Raw genomic sequence first — 24,157 nt, 5'->3', positions numbered from 1 at the left:
AGTAGCTCATACAATGGCTGAGCTCAAGTTCATAGTTAAAAATAGAGTAAAGCAGATCTTAGGAATCAATGTCAGGGAAGCTGATAAATGCTGGCTAGAGGAATTGTAAGCTCTGGGTCTGTCCAGTAGCAGTATTGAATTAAGAGGATTTCTCTTAATGTAGGTTGTATGTGTTTGGGCTTAATTTGAAACTTTAATTACCAAAAAAAAAAAAAAAAAACGAAGTGATTACTGTTTCATTTATCAAGTCTCAAATTGAACAAATGGTTTTTCTTATCTACAACAATTAGCAACACCAATCATATTAGACAACTATGATATACATATTTATAATGTTATTATATTACATCACATGCATTCTTTGAGTCTCTAAGCTTGTTTATTCAAAATTAAAGCAAGAACTTAGTATAATATATATTATTACCTTTCCATTATCCCCTCCTTTATTTTAATAAGTCACTAGGACACCATAATTAAAAAAAAATGGTTCAGAACTCAATCAAAATATAATTATCCTATCACTTAAGAATCATGTAATATTATTATTGTAGTTATCAGAAACTTAAATCTTTATATACGATTACGAGATACGATTACGAGACTTGTAGATTTTTCAAATGGTGCAAATGAACGCATAATTAATTTCAGTAGAGACTTAGAATAACAAAATTAATTCACCAGTTAGTACTATCACTTGATAGACTTCTACTTTTGTATATACTTAATTATTGTTTATATAAAAAAAACTCAAATGGACCAGGTGCACACTAACTTAGTGTGCACCGGATTGGTAAGATATTAACTTCATATAGTGTGTTCTACAGTGATATGGTGAACTTATATATGATATAGTATATTATATTGACGGAAAACACAATGTGAAATTATATGCAATATAATAGAGGAATGAATTAAAATGTTTTAACATACAAGAAGATCTAAATTGTGTAGTATATATCATGACACGTGTTATAACATATGGCATGATTTAGTTTTTGCATAATAGTGAGTGTCTGAATGATATAGTGGGCTTCTACTTGATATAGTGTGTGTTTGAATGATATAATGAGTTTTTGTATGATATAGTGTATCTGAATGATATAGTGTATCTGAATAATATAATAATATGATATAGTGTGTGTCTAAATGATAATGTGAGTTTCTGTATGATATAGTGTGTGTGTTTGAATTATATAGTGAGTGTGTCTAAATAATATAGTGAGTTTCTGCATGATATAGTCTGAGTCTGAATGATATAGTGGATTTCTGCATCAATATAGTGGATTTTCGCATGATATAGTGAATTGTTTAAAATGACACGTTGTTTTAACTGGTGCACACTATGTTAACGTGAACCGGATCCACACTAGTAAGATTGTTATATATATCCTCCATATTCCGTTGAAGTTTTTAAAGTTGCTATTTTTGGATGGAGTAATATGTGGTTCTATAAACGATGCCCTTCGATTTAATAAGAATTCTTTATATCTTTTCCCTCTTTTACATACAGTAGTTTAATTATTAAGCAACTTCGTTTGTTTGAGGGAAATGAGAATATTATGATAGGTACTCTTGTGATTCACGTTAAATGCAAAAGCAACTAAAGTAAAAGATCTACTCAAAACAAAAACAAAAACAAAAGTAAAAGTTAAGATGCCCCCTTATAACCTAAACCTATTTTCTACTTCCCTTATTCTCTCCAATTTTTTATATAGGAATGAGCACATTTATCTTATGCTAGAAACTGTAAACTATTTTACCATATTAATTTCCATCCTTCTAAATACTTTTTTTTTTTAACTGTTGAGCTTTTTTTAGGGTGAGAAAAATAAGATTAGGTAAATTGTTAAGCTTGTATGAGAAATAGTCAAAGGTAAATAGGTAATACTGTTAGTTTGATGCCTTGGATCTTGTCAAACGGAGTTTTTGCGGTCTCGCCCGGTCCGATCGGGCAGGTTCGTTCGACCGGATGGGGTCGCTCATCTTCAGCAGGCTCTTAAGGCAAGGCACTCAATCAGGTCGGGCATCCTTAGCGAATCACGATAGGGCAAACAGCGCCCGATCGTGCCCGACACATCAGCAGGTTTGAAGAAAGTGGTAGCCCGGCCCGATTGGGCGGCTGGGATTTTGACACGGCTTGGTGATTTTCAAATTGGATTCTCTTTTAGGATTTTGTGCGGGGTTCCTTATGTTATAAAGGACCTCCTTAGTGTTCATTATTATATACACAACTTTTAGCCTCTAGTATTCTCAGGACTCCTTGTATCATTCTCTCTGTATTTCTCCATCATTGTGAAGAAGCTCGAATCCCCACCTGTGGACGTAGGTCTATTTGACCGAACCACGTAAATTCTTGTGTTCTCTTGTTTATCTTCTTTATTGCTTTTCTCGTTCTTATTATTTCATTGATTTGTTCCGCATTAATCAAACACTACAATACCCTTTCTTAACAAATAATGTATCAAGGATAGATATTTATTATCGTGTACTGTTACTATGTATGCATATTAATGTCACTAGTAAACTTTGCTTATAAATTGAAGTGTTTATGAGAAGATAAGGTGCACCTCATGAAATAAAATACAAGTTTTAATATAAGATCACCTTATCATGCATGATTTATAATAAGACGGGGATAATTTTTTAGGCGGAGCTAATTTTACTCACTAAAGTAGTTTTCTTAATGTTTCAATTCCATAAATAGAGTAGTGCCCTTCTTCAGTTAAACAACTGAGACCGAGTAGCCTATGTAATACCTTGTACAAAGCTGTTACAAAGATAATAGTGGCTAGGATAAAACCCTTGTTGCCTTGCTTCCTGGATTTCTGAAAATCAGTGTGGGTTCATAAAAGGGAGGGGAGCTGATTCAAATTTCGTAATTGCCTCGGAAATCTTACATTCAATGAGCCTGAAAATAGGTAAGTTTGGGTGGTTTGCTTTGAAACTTGACCTAGAAACGGCCTACAATCGCATGGAATGGAGCTTCCTAAGAAGCTCTCTTCAAGCCCTTGAAGTTGACCAGCCCTCCATTAAAATGATTTTGCAATGTGTAGCAAGTGCATCATCGACCATCCTGGTTAATGGTAAGAAGTCAGAACTGTGTTACCATTCTAGGGGTCTGAGGCAGCACGACCCCATGTCCCCCTGCCTCTTTAACATATGCATCCAGGGCCTCTCTGATCTTATTCATAAATCATGTCTGGCAAAGGAATGGGTGCCTTTTGGGGTGGGCAGGAAGAAAATTCAAATCTCCCATTTACTCTTTGCAGATGACCTTGTCTTGTTTGGGAGGGTGGATGAAGTTACGACCTTCGCAGTGAGAAATATTCTAGCTAAGTTTGGGGAAATGTCAGGTCAAAAAGTGAACGAGGATAAGAGTAGATTAATCTTCTCTCCTAACACAAACACAGAAATGAGGGAGCTAGCTTTTTCAAAACACTTTGAATATTCAGGCATCGAATGACCTGGGTACACAGAAGTAGTAAGACACCTGGAGTCATCATGAAGATTGATCTAAAAAAAGCTTACGACTCAGTAGAATGGAGGTTTGTGGAAGATTTGTTAACTGCCTTGGAATTTCCTTCACACTTTATTAAGTGTATTATGGCCTGTATCAAGACAGTCAAGTTTACTTTATTGCTGAATGGAAGTACAGAAGGATTTTTTCAAGCAAAGAGAGGATTGAGACAAGGAGATCCTATGTCTCCCCTCTTATTTACCATCTGTATGGATTATCTCTCAAGGATAATGGCCTACATCAGCAACATGGCTCTGTTCAAGCACTTTCAGGGATGTAGATCTCTCAACCTTAATCATCTGTGCTTTGCAGATGATTTAATGTTGTTTTGTAAAGGGGAGGTTCCTTCTGTTTATGTAATGTTGCAAGGCCTTCAGCTTTTCTCTGAGGTGTCAGGGTTGCAAGCTAACAGAGGTAAATCTGCAATTTATTGCCATGGTGTGGAAGAGAGTGAAACAACAAGAATGACACAGTTCTCTGGATTTATAAAAGGTACACTGCCTTTTAAGTATCTTGGAGTGTCAATTTCTGCTAGCAAACTTAAGGCACCTGATTATGAAGTGTTAGTAGACAAGATGACAGCAAGAATTCATGGTTGGAGTACAAGACACCTTTCATTTGCTGGTAGAGCTCAACTAGTAAATGCTGTATTGCTAAGCATCCATAGCTACTGGGCACAGGTGTTCTTAATACCTAAGGCAGCCATAAAAAAGATAGAAGAAGTATGCAGAGCCTTCTTATGGAGTGGGAATGCAAAGGAGATTAAAGGAGGGTATGTTAAATGGGATAATGTCTGTAAACCAAAAAAAGAAGGAGGTTTGGGTTTCAGACAAATTCAAAAGTGGAATACAGCAGCTATTGGCAAGCTTGTTTGGCATATAGGAACAAATAAAGATGACCTTTGGGTTAAATGGGTCCATGCTGTTTACATCAAGGAGCAAAATTGGATAGACTTCAAAGCACCTACATCTGCCAGCTGGGTCATGAAATATCTCTGTCAGGTCAAGGATGTTCTGAGGAACAAAAATGCCATAGACTGGACTGGGACTTCATACCATATTGCTAAGGTGTATAAGAAGTTAACTGAAGAAGACTCAAGACCTGTTGCCTGGGCAAAAGGAGTCTGGAATAGAATGTCATTGCCAAAACATAAATTCATTCTTTGGCTGAGTGTCCAGAATAGACTGAAAACAAAGGAAAAAATGTTTCAATATGGAATATGTACAGATACACTATGCTGCATCTGCGGACAGGAGGTGGAATCCCATGACCACCTATTTTTTAACTGTTGTTACAGTCAACAGCTCCTGAGGAGTGTGATGGATTGGCTTGGAATTACTTTTCGAAGGAGGAGTATTCTTCAATGGATCATTTGGGTGTATAGAGCTTATAAAGGCACAAAAACTAGAAAGATGGTGATTTGTACAACTCTAGCAGCAACAACATACCAAATATGGAAAGTGAGAAATGATGCTTATTGGCAGGCTCATGTAAGTAGTATAGAGAAGAGTATAGATTTGATAAAATACATTGTAAAGCATAGAGTAAAGTTCTGTATTCCACATAAGAGTAGTAGTGTAGATATTGAGTGGATAAACCATCTTTGATGGTTGTAGTGTAAAGTCCAATTTTGGTCTTGTAGTTTTCTGGTTCTAAGATGTTTAGAACTAGAGAAGTTTGTATGGGTGTTTTTTGGTGATTATAAACTTACTTACTTACCAAAAAAAAAGAAAAGATGTGCAGTTTGTAGTGGACAAGGTTAGAAGGAAACTGGCGAATTGGATTTTTTTATCAAGGGCTAGGAGGCTGGTCTTATTAACGTCAACCCTCAATACTATACCATCCTACTACCTTCAAACCCATAGCCTTCCCAAAAGCGTCCCTAAACAACCTTGACACTATATGTAATAACTTCTTGTGGGGAAAGTGTGAGTCCAAACAAAGACTTCATCTAGTAGGAAAAAGACACACCTTCTTACCCAAAACCCAAGGAGGGTTACGAATTAGACCTAACTATGATGTTAACGTAGCTATGCTCGCAAAACTGGGGTGGAAACTAGGCCAAGGGAAACCATCTCTAGCGTAAAATTAAAGTGTATAAAATCAAAGTACGTTCATGAAAATAGAATCACAAAATTTGAGAATGGTTCAAAAATATGGAAGAGTATGGGAATCGGGTGGAAGCTGCTTTCGGAGAATAGAGCCTGGATTGCAGGAGAGGGAACTGAAGTCAGATTTTGGGAGGACGATTGGCTTGGTATTGGATGTCTGACAGGTTGGATGTACGGGCCCTTTATGGAGAAGGAAAATGAGGTGAGACTGAGGAACCTATGCACTGAGGGTTGCTGGAACCTGCAGAGTATATCCTTTCCCTTCCCCATCTTCATCCTCCGCAGAATTCTAGATTTCTAGATTCTCAATCCAACCTCCAAAAAGCCCGATATTCTCATATCCTCCTTAACTCACGAAAATGCCTTTGTTATTGTAGAGACTGTTGCTAATATTGCAGGGGTTCTTATTGATGATGCAGGTCAGTGGGAAATGGGCTGGCAAAAAAAAGTCTATGCTAGAGATAGCCTTCACGCGGAAATACTTGCTATTGTTATGGGCCTACAACTTGCTACCGCGCAGAAATGCAAGAGTATAACTGTTTATTCAGACTGTCAAAATGCCCTAAAAGAGATACAAGATAGCTCGAGGTCCACAGATTTCTTGACGGATTCAATATCTAAATGCAGGGAGCTACAAGAGTCTTTCCAGGAAGTGAAGCTAGAATTCATCAGGCGCATATGGAATGAAGTTGCAGACCACATGGCGAAAAAGGAAAGGAAGGAAGCTCAGGAAGTTAATGTAGTTAGATATTTTCCCTCACCCCCTAATTTCATTAAGAACTTCAGCTATTTGAATGTAAGGCTTGATGCCATAACTTAATTCTGCATTTGGATGTTTTATTGTTATTTAGTTCCCTTTTCACCAAAAAAAAAAAATCCATAAGAAAAAGATTATTACAAGTTACTTTTTGGAAGATTTTTATAAATCTTCTGGAGATATGTTCTTAATTTAAATTTCATCCTAAATTTTTGCCGAGGTCAATTAGTTCTTTTTGTTTTTTTAATTTAAACAGGTTGATTTTGTAAATGGTATAAAATTTTATTTTGATGTTCTACAGATACACTAAGTATTTGTTGGTTATAGCTATAGAATGGAATAAATAAATAAAAAAAGAATGGTAACAAAGATTGTTACCTTTAATAGTTGTTTAATTCAAGTCATATAATGGAAACAAAATGATATTATCACCAAGAAATGAATTTTGTTACTTGGGATGGGGATGGAAGGAAAGGTAAAGGGGAATCCACTACCACCAAATAATAGTAATGAATTAAGGAAGACTTCATTTTGTCATAAGCTATATTACTTAGATAGTTGGACCTAGGTAGTCGTGTCTAACACGGGTATTTGTCCAAGTGTCGAATCGCATGATAGAGTGTCATTTTGTATATATGTGCTTGTTGTTGTGTCGTATCCAACACTTGGGTAAAATGACAAAGTTTGAGTAATATAGATCATAAGTTATAAGTTTCTGGAATGACTCGATGCATTCTTTGAGAGATAGGTAGAGAAGAAACACTCACTATTAGTAATGAATAAATCCTGAGTGGAATTGTCTTCATGTTTGGTTTCTTCATAGTGGTATTAGGTAACCTAATTTATAAATCTATATAATTCTATCAAGAAAAAACGAAAAAGAATTAATCATGTAATTATGAACATCGATTGGACTCTATAATTTGATTGCCTCGTCATTCATATCATTGTTTTATAAGGTGGAGAAGAACATGGATTTTGTCGAAAGAAAGAGATAGGGTGTTTTGTTGTCACCAATAGACCAAGCATTTGCATGTTCATTACTTCAGGTTAAAAATCCGTTGAACCTTGTGATTGTAATTTGGTCTTGATGGTGGATTAAATAATGTGTAGAGTGAAAAGCGCAATGACAATTCCCCATTTAATTATTCAGTATTACAAAAGTGTTACGCAAAGTGTTTTGACAAGGAATCAGCACAGATAACAAGATAGTGAGATCATGTAACTCTTTGATTGGCTATCAAGTGATCCTTTTTTACTTCTTTTCTTAGTATTTATACATCATTAATTTTAGTAAATCATTTCAATCTCTTTGGGTTCTAGAGTTGCAACTTTGAGGAGATAATCCATTCAAGGAAGGATAGGCTTTTCTTGTTGGATTGTAGTAGCATTTCTCTCTGTTAAATTCATTGCTTCTGTTAATGAGTGGTGGGATTCCTGGAATATAGTGTAGACATTGTAAGACTACATGTAGCTGAATCTAATTGTTTGTATGTGCAAGTTTTCCATTAACATTAGCTTTCAGATTATGATCTTGTGTGTGTTGCTTCATGTTGTTGATGAGATTTGACAAGTTGTTACTAGAACTTTCTATTTTAGGGATAGGATTTGATGGCATTTAAATATGTGGAACTTTTTTCTTTTCAGTAATTATGATTTTCCTTTATGACATAATATGGATGTGTTATTTAATATTTTTATCTACAAGTGGCTCTGATGTTTTAACGCTCTAAGTGCTCAAATTATTGTAGTTTTAGGTTCTTTAAGACCTGTTATGTTGTTGGCGAGCAGGGTAGCAGGTATAAATTTTTTATAAAAAAAAGATACAAATGCTCCGGTTGTATAGGAAAATCGAAGCATTTGATCTTCTTTTGCTAGTAAAAAAACTCAAATGCTCCGATTTTCAGCACAACTGAAGCATTTGAGAAAATAAATGCTCTGATTTTCAACCAGAGCATTTGAAAAATACTCTAATGCTCGTATGACGTCTGCTACGCATCAAATATAGAGCATTTGGGGGATTTTCAACCAAAGCATTTGAGTAATTTTTCCACTAGTGAATTTAGAAAGTTCAAAAAGGTCAGGTACAATCTAGAATTTCGTAAAATATAAGGACATTATGTACATAGGAAAACCCTAAACAAAAAAAAACTTGGAGAACTACTGCAAGCTAAATAGAGGTGACAAATGGGTCATTCAGGTTTGGTACGGGTCTGATCATCCTATGCGGGTCCCATTTGGGTCAACATTATGTTTGCTTCGGGTCGGTCTCGAGTCCATGAAATTCAGTGTCAGGTATGGGGTTGGGGACTCGAGTTAGCATCCAATAGGGTCAATTTGGGTAAGGTCGGCTTACTTTCTGCAACAAATAAATAAAACACATAATAACTAGTGTAAAGTAAGTCAAGTAACTAGAATAGTTCTAGTTTCTTCAAAAAAAAAAAAAAAAAAAAACCAGCTTAAGTTCTTTAACCTATGTTAATATTTTGGATTAATGGCGTCATACAATCATGTGATATTTAGACTTTGAATTAGAAGCTTTTATGTTTGTTTGTTTATTTCTATTTGGTTGTTCAACTTAATTGTCAAGAAAGTTTAAGTTTATTTTTTTAAATGTTCGTGAAAAATATTGAATCATTATTTTCGGGTTGGGTTCGGATACTTTTGATTAGAGTCACATTCGGATCTAAATTCTTATGGCTCAGATTATTTCGAGTTCCGGGTTATTGTTTTCTGATAAAAACAAATGTTGGATACGGGTCCATTTTATCACCTCTAAATCTACAAGTCTACAATAGTACAAGTTTGTGCCTTTGTGGGAATGTCAGAAGATTTAGTAAGTAAATCATTGTTTGAGCTGTTACTAGCTACGACAAGTGACCTACCCGATAATGATTCAAACTATCCATAAGACCCATAAAGTTAAATGGGCTAGAAATCCATTGGAAGTGGGCTGGGCTGTTTTAACTACGGATCTAATAAAATCAATCATCATCTTCCAACCCAAATTCAAAATTTAGTAATTTGCAAATATGGATAATCTTTATCTAAAAAAAAAAAAAAGAAACATAATAAAGTGAACTAACCAGAAAATTCATATGAATTTAAAAAAAAGAAAAAAATGGCATTATTACCAAAACCATCCTCTTCTATCCTAGCGCAAGGATGGCGCAATTGCTATCGTACGCCTCATTATAAACATTTGACAATCATCTCTTCACCTTTCTTCTCCTCCTACACCTACACGTTGCTACACCACCCTCCTCTACTGCTTCCACGTGTCCCCACCGCTTGCCTTCGCACTTTCTCTCTCTTCAACCATCCTTCTCTCTCAAAGACCACGGGCAACTCTCTCCTCCCTCGCATGGAGGTTTTCTCTCTCCTCTCTTTCTTTCATTTATTTTCTTCCTTAATTTGTTTTTGATGAGTTTTATATGGGTTGTATTTTGTTAAAGAAGAAGGTGTTTGCTTTGATCTTAATTTTCAGCATGTTAATGGTAATCTGGGTTCATTTTTTTTTTTGTAATATATGAAAAGATTCTTTATTGTTTTGGGTCCTTCATATATTTTGATCATATGATGATGATTTTTTTCAAGATTTAGTTTAGTAAGGAGTTAATTTTTTATCATCTTGTTGAAATGGTATTGCTATTATTGTTTTAATTCTTGATGATAATTCATAACTTATGTGTCTAGTTAAGATTTAGAAGTAAAATTAAAGTTCATTTGGTCGTTTATTAGTACTCCATATGTCCCTTTTTTTAGACTTCCTATTTGCTTTTTGCACGGTTTCATTATATATTCTAACTACGTTTTATATTAGATGCTAAACTTTCTAAAACACGAACTCCTACGCAATTTTTGGAGAGGAGGGAGATAGAGAGAAAGATAAAATGGGTACCCATGTAATACCATGGGTTGTCGAGAGGGGTCCAAAAAAAATGTTGGTGAGGAGTATAGTCAAAATTTACAAGGTTTGACTTTGAGAAAAGGAAATGAGAAGTTTATTGAGGGACAGAAGGAGTGTTACCTTACTCATGTATTAGTTATTTGTCAAAACAATGGTTTCCCTGTTATTTGAAGAGGCTTGAATGCATTCCAAAGTGATTTATATAATATTTGGCTGTTTGTCGATTGTAGTAGTTTGATCAGGTACCTTGGAGGATGGTGATCTTCAGGTCCTTTACAGATAGTGAATAATGAAAGATATACCATCGTGAACGAACAAGCTTTTGTTTCTTCTAGCTATTTGTTTTTGGATGAGTTGTCGTATTGATGGAGCTAGTATAATACCAGTCAATACTCAGTATTATAGGGAGTAGGGACCAAGTGATTGCAGTATTCGTTTCATTGTCGTTATAGCTATTTTTGTTGGGTCATGACTGCATATTATGAGCAGATTCATTATCGGTTTTGTGAGTTGTGACTAAATATTTTGTATTGGAAATTGGCAGCAGAATCTTGGACAACTTCCTAACGGTGTTTGCGTGTTGTTGAGTTAGGCTAAACAATTGACTTTCTTTCTGTTTTTCGCTTGAGCGAAGCATTAAATTATGTTCTTGTGAATTGTTTTCAGAAATCCTTTTCTGGGTCCGGAGATGGCAAGAAGAAGAGTGAAGCTATGGTTGAACGGTTGCAACGTTGTGGAGTTTTTCATTCTGAAAAGGTAGCTGAAGTGATGGAAACCATTGATAGGGGTCTGTTTGTACCTGCTGGTACGCCGGCTTATGTGGATAGCCCCATGCCCATAGGCCATAATGCAACCATATCTGCTCCTCATATGCATGCGATGTGCCTTGAACTGTTGAAGGACAAGCTACAGCCTGGCATGCATGCTTTAGATGTTGGTTCAGGTGATTTTCTTGTTCATATGCTTGCCTATGGATCTCTTTCATTCCTTTTTCTGTATCGGCTTTTCAGTAGAAAGTCATGAACTGTATGACTGATAATGAATGCGCAAGTGTGCAATTTCGTATGCAGTGTCTCATATGGCTGTCAATGTTATGCATCTTCATAAAAAGAAATAGGATTTGTTCATTCTCTTTCATTACCACTTATTAGTACGACCAAGTGATGTGTGTAGTGTGTACGATTCAGAATGATAGTGAATGAAGAACCGCAAATGCTAGAAGCTGCATTGTAATGGACATTCACTAGACTTGTCACCAAAATTACAAACTTACTACTATTCCATTGATCAGTCACCTTATGCTATACCTGCAGTTTGTAAGATCTTGCAAAGATATGTTGCACTTTCTAGATTGTTTCCAATGTGCCAATTCATTAGAACTGCAGAGAATTGATGTTGTCTTCATTGATGTTGGAGTTGATGCATTCTTGTGATGTTCTCTTCTCTATTAGCTTTTTCTGTTGTGGCATTGAGCGTCAAAATTTCCGAATCCTTGAAGGCTGCTGGTTTGGCTTTATCTATTATGACTAATTTCTACCTGGCCGAGAAAGGTTTCACACAGAATAAGGAGGTGAAATTGCTCATTGCCTCTAAACTCTGTGGTTGGTGCAACTTCCAGAACTCTTTTTTGGTGAAGTGAAGTTGCCATACTAGAATTTTCACCCAAGTTTTTATGGCCAGAGAACGCAACAAAATTGGAATTGTGTCAAATGCATGCTTGCTTTCCTCAAAAAAGTAGTGAGGTTTGATGTGATAGTTAAACCAATACATGACCAAAAAATCTTCCCTGCAGAACAAATATATTTCAGGAAAGATAAAATATTACTGGAAGCAATTAAATTTAGTAGGCTAGGCTAAGTAATAAAAACTAATAATTAATAAAGCATATGATCAGGTCTGAGGATGCGATCAAGTCTGAGGATGATAGTGAATAAGAACTTTTATTCAACAGTATTGATGCTAAGTTATGTGTGGACTAGATAATAAACAGTTTGTTAACAAGAGAGAGGAATCGGAGTGGTTCCCTGCAAGCGGAATTTCTTTTCTTTGCTTTATTTGTTTGCTAACACACAGTTTGTCATTCTAGTCTCTTTCTTAAGTTATGAACTTCCAGTCCTGAAAATTGACTGTGGGATCTAGTCCCCCTCTGATCTAGCCATATTTCCGTTTTCTGCAAGTGAGCGACTTTGTTTTACGTTACTGCTTTGCATGCAGGCACAGGGTATTTGACCGCGTGTTTTGCAATGATGGTTGGACCCAAAGGTCGTGCAGTTGGCATAGAGCACATACCTGAACTGGTAACTTGGTCAATTGAAAATATTAAAAAAAGTGAAGCTGCTCCTTTGCTGGAAGAAGGTTCTCTGTCCGTTCATGTTGGTGGTAAGATCTCAAACCACTAACTCAGAAATTTCCTTACCTATAACTTTTCCTCCTAACTTATTTAAGCATTTGTGGTGTTTTCACAGTATGATAGTTTTGCTTACAATGGTACTGTGCCTTCTAACATATGAGCGTCATGTGACAATGTGATGACAGATGGAAGGCTAGGATATCCTGAGGCTGCGCCTTATGATGCGATCCACGTTGGGGCTGCAGCACCAGAAATTCCAAAAGCGTTGGTTGAGCAGCTGAAACCTGGTGGCAGATTGGTGATTCCAGTAGGGACTTTCTTCCAAGACTTGCAGGTGATAGACAAGGAGCAGGATGGGTCTCTGAGTACCAGAACCGAAACTTCTGTTAGATATGTTCCACTCACTAGTCGAGAGGAGCAGTTGCGGGGTTAATTGAGCTTCCTTTAGTCCACTTATGTTCTGTTTCCTGTATATTTCTCAACTTCTTTATCGTTTGGTTTTCTTTTTCATCTTTTATTTGCAAATGGGCCATGAATTGTAGTGTTTACCCTTCCCCCTTGTTTGTAAATAGATGGTGGTTGGCAAATTGCATCAAAATTCGACATTTTGCTTTAAACCATTAAGCGGGCAGGGAGGATTATCACTTTATTATAGGATTTATCGCCAAATGACATCCTTTCTGCACCCATATTGGCATATTCTTAAAGCGCAGTTGCAAGTTGTATAATGCATGTCAGTTATTGTACGCAGATGGGTTACTTTGTTTGTCAATGTATTTCCGAGGATTAAGATTTCTGTTTCCTTTTCTCCATGTCACAACTTGAAATTATGTTGCCTAAATTACTGAAATAAAATAATTTCATCTTTTTTCTCCTTTCGTGCATTTTCAGCTGAAAATTAGAGTTTGTTAGACAAAAGTAGTATTTCCTCTTTATCTTTTTCACATTCCTGTGCATACCTTTCAATGTACATTTTTTAACTTATATATCTTTCATTATATATTAGTAAAAATTACAACGATTGAACTTTAATAATGTACTAATTGAGATGAATCAAACAAGATTTTACATGATTATATTTTTCCTTATAAATTGAAAAAAAATGAGAAAATTCTCTCTAAACATGAATAGTGTCAAGATTTTTTCACTACATTATGAAGTTGAATGTATATGTACAATCTGCTAGCATTCGGTGACTTTTTCACTACATTATCCGATGAGAATGTCACTGCTCCTCCTACTGCCATTCTTCTTCTATCAAATTAATCAAAAACCCTAAACACAAAATCTTCCACACTTAAATTGTGGATTATAGTTGCAAGAGCTTAGGATCAAACACAAATGTGGGGTTGGTTTCTTGTGTTCTTCCCTTCGCTCCACAAAATGGATGTGACGTTTATAGGGAGATGAATTCTTGAAGGGAGATGAAGAGCAACCCAGAAGGGAGATGAATAAATTCTTAGTCTATGAGTCTTAGTCTCAGTCTAAGGAATTCTGAGATTTGGGGGAATCGAACAAATTTTAAGTAAACCAAACAGACCATCATAATTCAATCCAAAATCCATCCAAAATCCAATGTAAAAATCACCAAATTAACAATAATCACCAGCACCTGCACAACCAAAATACCCATTAAGATGATGCCAAGCCATGTGGTAAAAAGCCCACCTAAAAAAATGCTCAAAACCCCCAAAAATATGGGATTACTTTGAAAGATTCAGTTAAACTTTCACTGCATGGAGGAAGCTCAAATATGTATTTTCATCCATGAATTTTGGTGGAGCATTTCTACTTAAGGAAAATTAATGAAATCCCCAATTACTTAACAAATAAGGGTTTAGAAATTGGGGTTTTTGGGAATGAAATATGGGTTTATAAATAGGGATTTGGGGGAAAATTAATGAAATTAAGATTTATTATAATGGGGTTTGAAATGGTTAAAGTTAGGGTTCATGTAATTGAGGATTTTCGAAAAGTTAACGGAAAATTCAAAAGTTTAACGATTTTGGTAGTGTTATGTTGACGGAATAGTTGTATTAGGTAGTTGAATTAAAAAAGTTTTATATTAGGTAATTGTATATGAAAAGTGATATATATTATTAGGTAGTTGTTGACAATTTTAGCTAAAAAGCTATATCAAATACTATAGCAACCTCAAAGAGTAATTCTTTGGTTAGCTTTATCAAAACGCCCATTTCGCAATTACTAGTCAGTAGAGTTGGACACCATGAATCTGATTCTTGTTCTATGGTAGCTGAAAGAATGCGGAAGACAATGATCTGGTCAGCTCAGACGATAAGTTTGAGAGGGCAGGAGTTGGATGATGTTTTAAGTTCCACAAATTTTTAGAATAGGTAGTCTAATTTTAACATAAAATTAGACAAACATAATACTGAATTTTTCTAACAAATCCATTACATGTCACTTTAACCCAACACTATCCTAAATTCCTAGTCATCCATTTTCTTCTCCTTCCTTTTTTTTCTTGATAATCAAACTACAACAAATTATTTAAAAAAAATAACTTGGTAATTTTGCCGAATGAATTAAACTACTCACTGAATGGATTAAAGAATATCATTATTGAATAAATTATACTGGTCACGAAATGATTAACTTGGTCCTAAATAGATTAAACTAGTCACTATATTAAAAAAGATGACATGTTCTCTTAATATTGAACTTGGACCGTACTTAATTTTAAGTTAAAATTAGACAGTCTCTTACAAAATAACGGTTTAAGTTCTCACCCACATGACTCTTCCACTCTTTCTTAACTGAGCAAGGCGTTAAAGGATTTGGCCAAATTTTAGCCAAGTAAAATCTGTCAAGTATATCTGCCGTGGACATTCTTTAGCAGTTGGTGTAGGCCACACCATCCTTATAGTAGTATCTAGTCCACTAAAAAGAGTTTTTTCAAATAGTCATAACAGCAATCTGTTTTGCAGGTCTGCCTTAATCTAGCAATTTCAGGCTTTTATAGTTGTAAGAAGCGCAAACAAGATACAGTATATGAAAGCAAGATGGAGGTCAGTACTCGTCTATGGTTCACTGATTGACCCCAGGGTTGTTGGAAATTGGAAGCCATTTAGACCGTAAAATAACAAATGCATTCAGATGCCCCTGAAGAGCAACAGATACTCTCAGAAGAGGAAGGCCCAGAAAGTACAGGTTTAATATTAGCGTTCCAAATACGAAATATTCTATCTACAGCTAGAGTAGCTGTATCCAGTACGAATAACAGTCGCAGCTCACACAGATATGAGAAGACACAAACCTCGAAAGAATTTTTTGCAAACTTACATATATCAAAATATGAGATCATTTTGTATTACCATTCTTAAGCAATTGCATGAACTAGCTAAAAACACAGCATTCTTTGAACTCGCAGGTGTCAAAATATGAGCTATAGATAGTCACAATCAAATAGAGGGGGCAAAAAGAGATAAAGGAGCTAATACTATCAACCAGCAGAGTCACACTTGTGGGGCAAATCAAAAGGCACGTCTTGGTCTTTCTTCTGCAACATTTACCCTGATGGCCCTTCCCTCCAAGGTCTGTGACAACCAAGTGAATTCAGTGAGCATATACAGACCATAGTAAAATCATAAAAGCAATGTCAAGTCTGACAATATGATGTTTTATTGATTGTCACTAAAAATTAAGGAAACACATAAGCAGAGGAAAAGAGGCATATTAGGTTACCTGTCCATCAAGAGCCGCAATGGCATCATTCATCTCTGAGTCAGAGGCCATAGTGACAAAGCCGAATCCGCGTGAACGACCAGTCTCCCTGTCAGAAACTACTCTGGCGCTTAGAACTTTCCCGTGTTCACTAAAAAGTTGCTCAAGGCGGCCATTGTCCACATCCCACGGAAGGTTACCAACATAGACTCTGCATGTAGGTTCAAACTCCCGAGGAGGCCTTTCAGGGCGTGAACCCCTTGGAGCAGCCTTGTTTACAGTTAAGGTCCGTCCATCCAAATCCTATTCCAAATGCGAGAGATACAATGACACTTGTTAATTCGTTTCATTAGCCTCGAAAGACACACTACTCCACATAAACAAATAAGATGTGACCACAAGTTACCAGCCCTTTGGATTGGATTATGCAATTAAGGGCTAATAATAAGAGAAATAAGAAAGATAATGAAGATAAGCACAAGAAGTAGTAGATGGGAAAAGACTGTTATGGTGTGAGCAGGAAATAAACACGCAATCATTACCCTCATTTTCAGGGTAATACTTACCCTGCAAAGATTATGGCTAACTAGAACCCCAGAATGAAGGTAGTAATTACCCCTTCATTCCCTCCTTACGCCATTACTATCAAATTCCATGTATTACCACTTCCACCCAACTTCATCATCTTCATTTTTTCTCCTTTTACCGCTACAATGCATTACCCACAATTCAAGCTTATGTTGCGACATGTAACCACATCAGGTCTTTATTGCTTCCTAAATTTTAACGTTCGGACACTGCTCAAGCAGCTTAAGAAGTCCACATACATCCTTTCAGATGCAACTGCCATCTAGGGGGAACTTCTATGTACATAGGTCCACTCCTCCGTGTTTGAACACCTTACCAGCCATAGAATCCCAACCATGTTTCTTTACCTGTCGGTTGAGACATGAACACCCTTTCACCCCCCCCCCCCTTTAAGTTATGCAGCTAGATCAGATAGTGGACAAAAAAATAGCAGTAGCAGCAAAATTCATCATAAATTCATGTCTTGTCCTTTTGCTTCTTAGCAGCAAAGTCTAAAACACTACAAAGCCCTCCATTTATCTCCATTCTTTCAAATTCCCATTCATAAGCTATAATTGCGTCCTCAATTTAACCGATCATGTAAGGCAGCTTTAAATTCCACATAAGTTTATCTCTTTCATATCAAAATTGTCATTTAGAATGATAATATGCAAAAATTCAAGTAATTCAATCATCAAACGCAAACTCTCCTAGTAAAATCTAGAAGTAGCAGAAATTTTACTTCAAAGAATCATGAATCTACAAGTCATATCAACTAGCAACTTTATGGGCGACAATATCCATAATTCAACACCATTTTAACAACTAAAACAGTTGTACTTTTTACCCACTACAAATGTCTCCAACTTTGCACATAAGAAAACAAACTACAGATAAACCAGTAACACAACAACAACAACAAAGAGAGAAATTGACAAACTCAAACAGCGAACTGGAAGGAAAGTAGTAAACTTACAAATCCATTCAACATTTCAACAGCCTTTTCTGCTTCTTCAACTGTACTCATTGTCACAAACCCAAAACCCCTACTCCTATCAGTCTCCCTGTTGTAAATAACCTACAAAACCCACAAACAAACAAAAACCAAATTCATCAACAAAAACAAACCCATTAAAATAAAAAACCTTATATAAAAAACCCCAAATCTTCAAAAACATAAAGTAATTCACAATTTCATACCTCAGCAATCTCAACAACACCAGCTCCATCAAACATCTGAGCCAATTTCTCACTATCAACATCATAAGGCAAATTACCCACAAATAATTTGGCTTCTTCAGGAGGTTCAGAAAACCCTCCTCCATTTTCACCTTCACTCCCAAAATCCGAAACTTGAGCTTCACCTCCCCAACTAACTTCTTGTTGTTGTTCAGTTTCTTCTTCAAGAACAGCGTTTGAACCACCATCTTGTTCCCAATCTGAGGTTTGAGCAACGCAGGAAACAACCGTTGTTGAAAAGGTGGGTTTTTTGAGGGAAATAGAAAGGGCGAGATTGAGCTTGGTGGGTTTTAATGGAGTTGAGAAATAAAGGGATTTAGGGTTGAAAACTGAAGGAGTATGAAGGGAAGTTGTGAAACAAGTGTGTGACATTGAAACGGTTTTCAGTAAAGGGTTTGTTGTTGCTGTTGCTGCCATTTTTGGAGAAATTTTAAGGATAAAGAAGATTGAGGAAGAAGAAGGAAGAGATAGAGAAGGGAGAGAAGAAGGAGAAGAAGGGTTTAAGGAGGGGGTGGAGAAAGGTAAGGATAAGGAGATTGCGAGAGGAGGTTTTGTGGGTGAGTCTTGAAGAGTGGAAACAAAAATACAACGAAGGTGTTGAAGAAATCTAAAGTTGGAAGAAAATCAAGGGATGTTATCATTTTGGTGTTGTGGATGGTGGGGTCTATATGGATGTTTGGACGGTTTAGATGGACTTTGAGAAATGAGATATTGATGGTTTGATGCAAAGTATGTTAATTTTAGGGGAAACTACTAAGTGATTAATATGGGAATTTTATAAGGAGCTGCAACTCACAAGAAAGATGTTTATACAAACAATTATATATAATTAATTAATAACTATTGGTTTATTTAATCAAGTTTCTGCTATTTGTTGAAGCGCTAATTGCTAAATCATGATTTTAATTTTATAACACAACTGCACAAGCAGTTAGTATGGTGAGCTGAAACTGTAGGTGGCTTCCTAGATATTTGAAAGACACTACAAACATTTGGCTTGAGTTTTGTAAAGATGCAAACAAAGATTTCAGACTTGTGATTTAGATTATAAGGGAGATTTGGATGATCGAAAATCTACTTCTAGAATCATTGTTCCATTGATTACTTTCCATTGCTTTCAAACTTCGATTCTCAGCAATTGCTGAAGCTATGGCAAAAGGATCGAAAAAAGGAAATGGTGGACAAAAATTATGATGATATGTGATACTAAAGTGTCAACTCCTCCCTATGAGGGATGTGTTAGACATTGTGGCTTCACTCATTTTGACTTTCTTCCGTCAATGGGGTTAGCAGGGGGGATGTGGATCATGTGGAAGAATGATAGGTGTAATCCTTTTGTTCTTTCTCCTATTAGTAAAGCTTCTCGTTTTTGGGCCTGTAAAATTGAGCTATTAGCCATTAATTATAGCTTTATTGCTATTTTCATCTATGCTCCTCCAAATTATAACTCGAAGTATGAATTTTGGGATGAATTAATTGATTTTATTACAATGCTTGAAAGCCCTTTCATTATATTGGGAGACTTCAATGAGTTAAGTTCCCATTCAGATAAACTAGGTGGGGCGGAATTTCGATTTTCCAGATTAGCCATTATGAATTATTTCTACTCTTCTATCGAATGTATAGATCTCCCACTTGAAGGGAACCCATATACTTGGCGTAAAACAAGAAGTGGTCTAAATAATATTTTGGAAAGGTTAGATAAGGGGGTGGCAAACTGGCAAGTATAAGTTGGCTCAATGCCTTCCCTAACGCAAAAATTATTCATCATCTTTTTTCTTCTTCTGATCACCGTCCTATATCATTGGAAATCAAATCCCATAGTAATCTGAAAGCTCCCCCTTTTAAATTTGATAAAATATGGACGACCTGAAAGGATTTTGATGTTTTTAAGAAAACTTGGTGTCAAAAGTTTAAAGGTTCGAACATGTATTGCTTAACAAGAAAGTGCAAACTTTTAAAGGAAAAGGCTAAAACTTGGGTCACTATCAAATTTGGCAATATAGCTAGACAATTAAGAACCGTTGAAGGAAAGCTCGGTAGAATTCAAAATCAATTACTTGAACATAATGATTGCCCTCATCTAATCAGACAACAAAATTTGTTTTTGGCTAAGCAAACAAATTTATTAGCTTTTCAAGACTCCTATTGGAAAATCAAGGCTAAGTCTAATAATTTAAAATTTGGGGATGCAAACACGAAGTATTATCATGCGTGTGCTTCGATTAGACGAAATCGTAATTTAATCACTTCTATTAAAGACCCGTCAGATCGTTTAGTTACTCAACCAAAATTAGTAGAAGAATGTATTACTAATGCGTTTAAGAAAAGATTTAATAAGAATATGAATTGTTGTTTTAATTATGATTCTGATCTATCTTTATTAGCGTGTATAATTTCTGAAAATGATAACATAGATTTATGTGCTGATATATTGATAGAAGAAGTCAAATATGCTCTGTTTGATCTAGCACCGGATAAATCTCCAGGTCCAGACGGGTTTACTCCTTACTTTTATCAAAAGTATTGGACTCTTGTGGGAAACTCAGTGTATAGGGCTATTAAAGCCTTTTTTCACTCAGGGAAGATATTAAAAGAAATTAATCATACTTTTATCACTCTAATTCCTAAAATAGAAGCTCCTTCTAACCCAAATCATTTTCGACCTATTAGCCTTTGCTCAACCATTTATAAAATTATTTCAAAAATTATGGCTAATAGATTGAAAGTAGTGTTGGGCCGGATTATTCATCCTTTACAAGGGGCTTTTGTCCCTGAAAGACAAATTCAAGATAACATTTTATTAGCTCATGAAGTGTTCCACTCTTTTAAGAATAAAAAAGGAAGAGAAGGGTGGTTAGCTATTAAATTAGATATGGAAAAAGCTTATGATAGACTAGAGTGGAGCTTTATTTTTGCAACATATAAAAAATTGAGTTTTTGTGAGAAATGGATTAATTGGCTCCATCAATGCATTACAATTGTGTCCTTTTCCGTTTTGGTAAATGGTATTCCTGGAGATATGTTCTTCCCTTCTAGAGGAATTCGTCAAGGAGATCCTCTTTCTCCGTACATTTTTATTTTATGTGCAGAAATTTTAGCTCGTCAATTGTTTCAAAGCAAGCTCTATAGAATCTAGATTGATAGGGGTCACTCTTGGGCATTCTAGAGTTAACATTCCTTTTTTAACTTTTGCGGATGATACAATGATTTTTGCAAAAGGCAAAGTAGAAAGTTGTCATGCTATAAAATCTATACTTAACAAGTACTGCTCAATGTCAGGGCAACTTGTCAATTTCCACAAGTCTGCTTTTCAATGTACTACAAATACCCCAGCAGAATTATTAAGTGTTTTTCAAAATATTCTCCAGATGGATGATTCTTTATCAATAGGTAACTATTTAGGTTGTCCAATCATTAGTAGTAAGGTTACAAATGCAACCTTTAGTTCTATTCAAGAAAAAGTCTCCTCTCAGCTTACCAAGTGGAGAGCCAATTCTCTATCTCAAGCAGGTAGAGCTGTTTTAGTTCAGTCCAATCTGGCTTCTAAAGCTAGCTTTCAAATGCAAAGTTTTACTCTCCCTTCTTATATCCTCTCTTCTCTAGATAAAAACTATAGGAATTTTCTTTGGAATAAAGATCTGAATTCTAAAGCTCCTAACTTGATAGGTTAGGATAAGATTTGTACACCTAAAAAATTTGGAGGATTGGGGTTGAGAAAAGCTAAAATTAATAACATAGCTCTTCAATTTAAACTTCTTTGGAAAATAATTAGGATGCCTAATAATTTATGGGTCAAACTCGTAAAGCAAAAATATTTAAAACAAGACACCATATTCTCTTATAAAACTAAAGCTAATGTATCTTGGCAATGGCGTAAATTAATGACGCTTCATATGCCTGTTAAGCAAGGTCTTAGATGGATGGTGGGGAATGGGGAGAATATCTCATTTTAGAATGACAATTGGGTGTTAGTTACCCTATTAGAAATAAGTACTCCCCTAGTATTGGGTCAGAGGAGTTAATGGTTAATTTTTTCATTACAAATGATGCCCAGTGGAATAAAGAACTTCTCCTAAATTATGTTCCGATTAGTTTAGTGGAGGAAATTTTAAAAAATTTTATCCCTTATAATAAAATGGCAGATAGGATTTTCTGGGGTCTTACTGCAGATGGTGAATATTCGGTTAAATCAGGTGCTGCTCTACTTCAAGGGTATGGCTTAGATCCGCCCAACCAGGTTAACTTTGCTTGGATTTGGGGTTTGTCCGTACCACCTAAGATTAAATTCTTTTTGTGGAAAATTTGTCAGAATGGTCTCCCTACTTAAAAGAGGTTAGAAATGAGTCATATTTATTTCCTTCCTTTAGAATGTGTTTTTTGTAACTTCCACTCTGAACATAACCATCACTTATTTCTTGACTGTCCTTTTATACATGATGTTTTAGAAATAGTTAATGGTAATGGAGATTTTTCTTCCCTTCCTATTGATAATAATGATCTTACGTTTATGGAGTACTTTTGCAATCTTAAGTCTTGTTTGACTCTTAAGAACCTCAATTTTTATGCTATTGTGTGGTGGTTCATTTGGTATGCTAGAAATAGTATCACATTTCGTCAGGAAAGCTTTTCTCCAGCCAAATTAGGGGCTATGATTAAAGCTTACATGCATAATCTAGATTGTTCCTATTCTAATTCTTCCAATTTGGGATATAGTCATCAAGTTGTTAAAGAAGCTAAAAAGACTAGGCCTAATATCATTTGGTCCCCACCTTCTCTTAATTTTGTTAAACTTAATTTTGATGGTTCCAAGTTGCAGAATGGTAGCACAGCTTATGGCTTTGTTATTAGGGATGCTGAGGGGAATCTTCTACTTAGTGGTGCTAATGCATTGCTGATAATAATTCCATTTTAGTAGCTGAGGCCTGGGGTCTAAGAGAAGGTATAAGGGGAACTCTCTGTCTGGGGGTTACTAATATTACAATTGAGGGTAATGATCTCTCGGTTATTCAAGCTATCAAAAGAGTCTGGAAAATTCCTTGAGCTATCCATGCTCTTATTAATGATGCAGCGGATAATTTGAGAAAATTTGATAATTATAATATTCAGCATGTTTTTAGAGAAGCTAATTCTGCTGCCCGCTGGATGGCACATCATGGCCATTCCACTTCTAATCTCTGTTATTGGTTTGAGTCTCCTGATATTGTTTTTTCCAAAATCATCCGTAAGGATGCTTTAGGGTGGCCTGTTAATTGGGTTCCACCCTAGTTTCTTTTTTTCTGGCTAAAAAAAAAAAAAGAAGCCCCAAACTGAAGATGCGAAGAAGCAGAAAAATGTGAATGAATTCAATGAGGTTGCGGCTTTGAGTTGGACTTCAAAGGAGGACGATGATGAAGGCTTGAATGCTTCTGCAAATTTGAATGCTTTAATGATAGATCGTTTTGAAGCTGCGAGATCTCAGGTCTCAAATTGGATAGCTTCGATTCGTACTCCTTTGCGGCAATCAAGATTAAATCAGGTGAATCCCTCCCCTCATCCTATGCAACAATTGGCTAGTAATATCATTCCTAGTAAGAACTAGAGATCTAATTTGTTTGAAACAATTAGAGAGGAAGGTATTTGATTTAATTAACTCTAGTTGGGAACCATGTAGTTAAGGCGGAAAATTTAGACCGAGGAAGTGTGTATTACTGAGGATGATGTTCTACCTGAGATTACATTTTGGAAATTTGCCATTGTGTGCTATGTTTTAGGTATTAAACCTCCTTACGAAATCATAAATGGTTTTGTTAGGAGAGTATGGGGTAGGCATGGTATTGAACGTGTTATGATGAATGCCAATTGCGTTCTTGTTGTGAGATTTAGGACTGTGGAAGGTAAGTCTAAAGCATTAGATGCAGGACCGATTATGTTTGATAATAAACCTATTATTATGAAGCATTGGTCTCCAGATCTGGATTTGTTGGCTGAAACAGTGAAGATTATCCCAACTTGGATCAAATTGCCATGCATGCCTTTCAAA

The 24,157-nt window shown here is 35.8% G+C and overlaps 2 protein-coding genes across 3 annotated transcripts; one reads left to right on the top strand and one right to left on the bottom strand.

The window, feature by feature from the left end:
* Window positions 1–9,487: 9,487 nt before the first annotated feature.
* On the top strand, window positions 9,488–13,330 carry LOC104908570 (protein-L-isoaspartate O-methyltransferase). Of its 2 annotated transcripts, none has more exons than XM_010697690.4 (4): window positions 9,488–9,755; window positions 10,962–11,238; window positions 12,510–12,674; window positions 12,831–13,330. In XM_010697690.4, the coding sequence occupies exons 1-4, from the start codon at window positions 9,507–9,509 to the stop codon at window positions 13,076–13,078; spliced, it is 939 nt and encodes a 312-aa protein (XP_010695992.1). In that variant the 5' UTR covers window positions 9,488–9,506; the 3' UTR covers window positions 13,079–13,330. The 2 variants fall into 2 exon arrangements, with proteins under 2 accessions (XP_010695992.1, XP_010695993.1); XM_010697691.3 differs by having other exon boundaries at window positions 9,744–9,882.
* Window positions 13,331–15,923: 2,593 nt separating this feature from the next.
* Window positions 15,924–18,729, bottom strand: LOC104908571 (28 kDa ribonucleoprotein, chloroplastic). The gene is made up of 4 exons (XM_010697692.4): window positions 18,097–18,729; window positions 17,873–17,974; window positions 16,351–16,632; window positions 15,924–16,202 (listed from the first exon to the last, which is right to left on the bottom strand). Exons 1-4 carry the CDS (start codon window positions 18,550–18,552, stop codon window positions 16,140–16,142), a joined length of 903 nt encoding a protein of 300 aa, XP_010695994.1. The 5' UTR covers window positions 18,553–18,729; the 3' UTR covers window positions 15,924–16,139.
* Window positions 18,730–24,157: the final 5,428 nt, after the last annotated feature.

Source organism: Beta vulgaris, chromosome 7 (assembly GCF_026745355.1).
Source record: "Beta vulgaris subsp. vulgaris cultivar EL10 chromosome 7, EL10.2, whole genome shotgun sequence".
NCBI lineage: Eukaryota > Viridiplantae > Streptophyta > Magnoliopsida > Caryophyllales > Amaranthaceae > Beta > Beta vulgaris.
The sequence above is the reverse complement of the archived record's forward strand: the minus strand, read 5'-3'. Positions and strand labels throughout refer to the sequence as shown.